Raw genomic sequence first — 3,527 nt, 5'->3', positions numbered from 1 at the left:
ACTCATATTTATGACGGTTGCAGTATCCTGGGATCATGTGATCCCCTTTTGAAACATTCTGACAAGCAAAGTTCAATGGGAAAGCCAGATTCACTTAACAACTGTGTTATTAACAACTGCAATGATTCACTTAACAACTGTGGCAAGAAAGGTCGTAAAATGGAGCAAAAATCACTTAACAAACATCTCACTTAGCAACATAAATTTTGGGCTCAATTGTGGTCGTATATCAAAGACTACCTGTATCTATCTGAGACACTTCTGAATATTATCTTGTTCTGGACTTAAATGTTTCAGCTCCTTTTCCCTTGTTAATGATTCCTTAATATTGCTATCTCCCTTACCCTCTATAAGAGGCCGCTAACTAGATTGGGTTGATTCATTTCTACCTATTTTGCAGTGAGGTTTTTTTCCTTATATACACATTGTCTTTTCCTCTTCCCTTTCCTTCAGCCCAGCAAATCTGGTTTCTTTTTTTCTTTGTTTATTTTTATTTTTAAAGAGTTCTCTAATGCACCATAAAGTGGTACTCTGGTTTAGTGATGTGGCTGATCAATATTTCCCCTGCAGAATTCTCTAGAGTGGAGTCAGGAAATAGTGCTGTCACTTTTAATGGCTTCAGAATGGTGCTGTGTGGTCACTCAAGTATCTTTCTAAAACCACAGATGAGTTCAGTATACTCTAGAGTGGGAGTGGCCAGCTTCAATCCCTGGTCCTCATACAGGTCTCTATTCTAATTTGTGATACCCAAGAACTCTGAAATCACACTACTGAAATTCTGCAGAAAAAAAATATGCAATTTTTCACTACATAATTTTTAGCTTTTTAAATAAAAATTAGACTGAAAATATTATTTATTTATTAAACAATTTTATATAGCTGGCCAACTCACACACAGTGAATGCGGGTGGCGTATGACATTCAATATCCAGTTAAAAATTCATGACTTAAACCCCCTCCTCACACCCCACCCCATGGCATAAAAACAGAATCAAGCAAGCCACTTGATTGGCTCTGAATAGGGTCACCAGGCTCACTGAGAGAACCATGTCTTCAAGGCCTTGTAGAAAAGCAACAAGATGGAGGCCAATCTTATTTCTGGAGAAATGATTTTGAAAGGGAGGGAGCTACCATAGAGAAGGCCCTTTTCCTAGTCCCACCAGATGTGCTTCCTTGATAGTTGAGATCAGCAACATGTTCTGCTTTCCTGGTGGACCCTGTAGATGTATTTGGGGAGAAGCAGTCTGTCAAATAGATGTGAGACAAATGTCCATTATTAGTCTTTGAGACTGCCATTAAGGCGAAAAGAAAAAAACAATGAATTCAAAATGTTTTGCACTCACATCATTTAGATGATGTCTCTCTGTCACAAGTACAATCACCAGTGGCATTCAAAAAGTAAAATTTGCAAAAAGATGACTCCAGGCAAATAGGTTCTCCCTTTGCTCTGGAAACACTGAGAAATCAAAGAAATGGTAACCCCATTTTCTACAAATGGGATTACTACAGGACTTTGGAAATAGATGATCATAGAAGTGACAACTGAAAGTCTTTTGTTTGGAACTCAAAGTTCTTTTATGAAGAACTTTTGCTTAACTCTTACTTTGAAAGTCTGTTTAGTTTAGTATAAAGTTAGTAGTGTAAATGCTAATATCATTGTTGATTTTTTTCCTACAAAACATTCTCTCAACAAATTTTAAGCTTAAAATTTTAAGTTTATGGACCTTTTCTATAACATCTTTGTATTAGTGATTAGATGGAAATTAATTCCATCTAATAAATTCCATCTTTTCTAAAAGTGCATTGGTTGAGAGCTGTCTTTTTCTTTTCTTCTTTTGTCCCCTTTAGCATTCGATCTCCTCCCAAAGGGGTAAGTAGTTTATAATAAACAAAGATTGTGTGAATGCCACATTACGGGGATTAAAGCCTTACAATTTTGGAACAGGGTGTTAAAAGTGCAGTATTGCAAGCAAACTCTGCCCGCAGAATTTCCATTCTTACAAGGCTCAAGGTTGACAGCCTTCTACCCAGTGGTGGGATTCAAATATGTGAACAACTGGTTCTCTGCGGAAACCCATTCTGAGCCTGGGCAACAAAAAATTAGCTACCGGTTCTGCTGAACTGGTGTGAACTGGCTGAATCCCACCACTGCTTCTATCCTTCAGAGTTTGGTAAAATAAGAACCCAGATTGTTGGGGGCAATATGCAAATAATGCTTACTTTGTAAACTGCCCAGAGAATGCTGTAAAAAGTACTATGGGGGCGGTATATAGGTTTAAATGCTATTGCTATCAGGTTCATTGCATGACTGTTGAATAGCCTTAGGTTCTGCACAGCAGCAGCATCTGTTGGATGATCGGTATCAGCACCACTAAAGTTATGGCATCATTAAACAAGACTTTGAAAAAATAGCTATGGGTGCCACCTTGGTTGTTTTAACTCTTATTCCATGTACACCTCCCAACTCCTTGAGAATCCAGTGAATCCATCGCTTGAAAAGCTGTCACCAGGAAGACCGTGTGGGTTTTTTCTCTCTATGGCCCGAGGGTAGGACAAGAATCCATGAGCAAAGCTTTCCAGGGAGAGATCTAACTCAAAATAAGAAGTGATTTCCCAACTGTAAGAGATATTAAACAATGGAACAGCCACTGCTTCTTGGAATCCAATGCTTATCCAGTGTTTCTTGGAGTCATGAGTTCCATCCGTGGAGGTTTTCAAACAAACAGTTGGACAGCCATTTGTCTGAGATGGTTAAGGATTGCTGCCCTAGGCAGAGGGCCAGGGAGAGATTAACAGACCTCCCTCTCCCCCATCTTTCTATGAATCCCTCTTCTCCATTTTTTTGCACTATTAACTGGAAGGAGGAGGCCTGTGTTGCTATGCTTTGGTTGGTCCCCCCACCCAATCATCCCATAAGCTACAGTACATCGTTCTACAATTTGGCATTAATAAAAGCAATAAATAACAGTCAACACCAAAAATAAAAATAACTCCCAATGAAACATGACAAAATGAATTGTTGAACAAGCCTCACAAGCTTATGTCATCAGAATAAGTAAAAAATACAGAATAAAATGGCTGTTACAGTCTGGTAAAGTACTTGTCTTGCTCTTTGTGCCCTATTTTTTTAGGCCTGTCATGGAGGTGCCATGTGACAACCCTTTTTCTGAAGAACAAGCTTGGCTCTATTTCAGAGACATTGTCTTGGGCATTGAGTACTGTGAGTATAAAGCAACAGAGTTGTTATTGTCTTTGATGGGTTCTTTTTCCTTTGATGTCCCTCTTTTCTTTCTACTTAAATGATCCTCTAGCAAACGAATCATAATTCATTCATATATTTTAACACATTTTCAAAAACATTTTCTTTTTTTTTCTTTTTTTAATTATTATTTTTTTTAATATTTTTATTTTCTTTTTTTCCACCATACACCATACACCAAGACAGACTTAAAATACATAAACATAAATCTTTTCTTTTAACAGAACAGTGTTGTACATTTTAACCATTATTTACATCTTATTTACAT

The 3,527-nt window shown here is 37.5% G+C and overlaps 1 protein-coding gene across 1 annotated transcript in view; it reads left to right on the top strand.

Annotated features, from left to right (window-relative positions):
- Positions 1–3,220, top strand: part of LOC107300617 (calcium/calmodulin-dependent protein kinase kinase 1-like) — a gene marked incomplete at its 3' end in the record, with an annotated part of 9,031 nt that extends 5,811 nt beyond the window's left edge. The window contains exons 3-4 of the mRNA XM_015829926.1: positions 1,849–1,870; positions 3,132–3,220. Of these exons, the coding sequence (XP_015685412.1) occupies positions 1,849–1,870; positions 3,132–3,220 (111 nt within the window). The remainder of the gene's footprint in view (positions 1–1,848; positions 1,871–3,131) is intronic.
- Positions 3,221–3,527: the final 307 nt, after the last annotated feature.

This window comes from Protobothrops mucrosquamatus, unplaced genomic scaffold (genome assembly GCF_001527695.2).
Source record: "Protobothrops mucrosquamatus isolate PMUCROS unplaced genomic scaffold, P.Mucros_1.0 scaffold7654, whole genome shotgun sequence".
Lineage (NCBI taxonomy): Eukaryota > Metazoa > Chordata > Lepidosauria > Squamata > Viperidae > Protobothrops > Protobothrops mucrosquamatus.
This window is presented reverse-complemented; position numbering and strand designations above follow the sequence as displayed.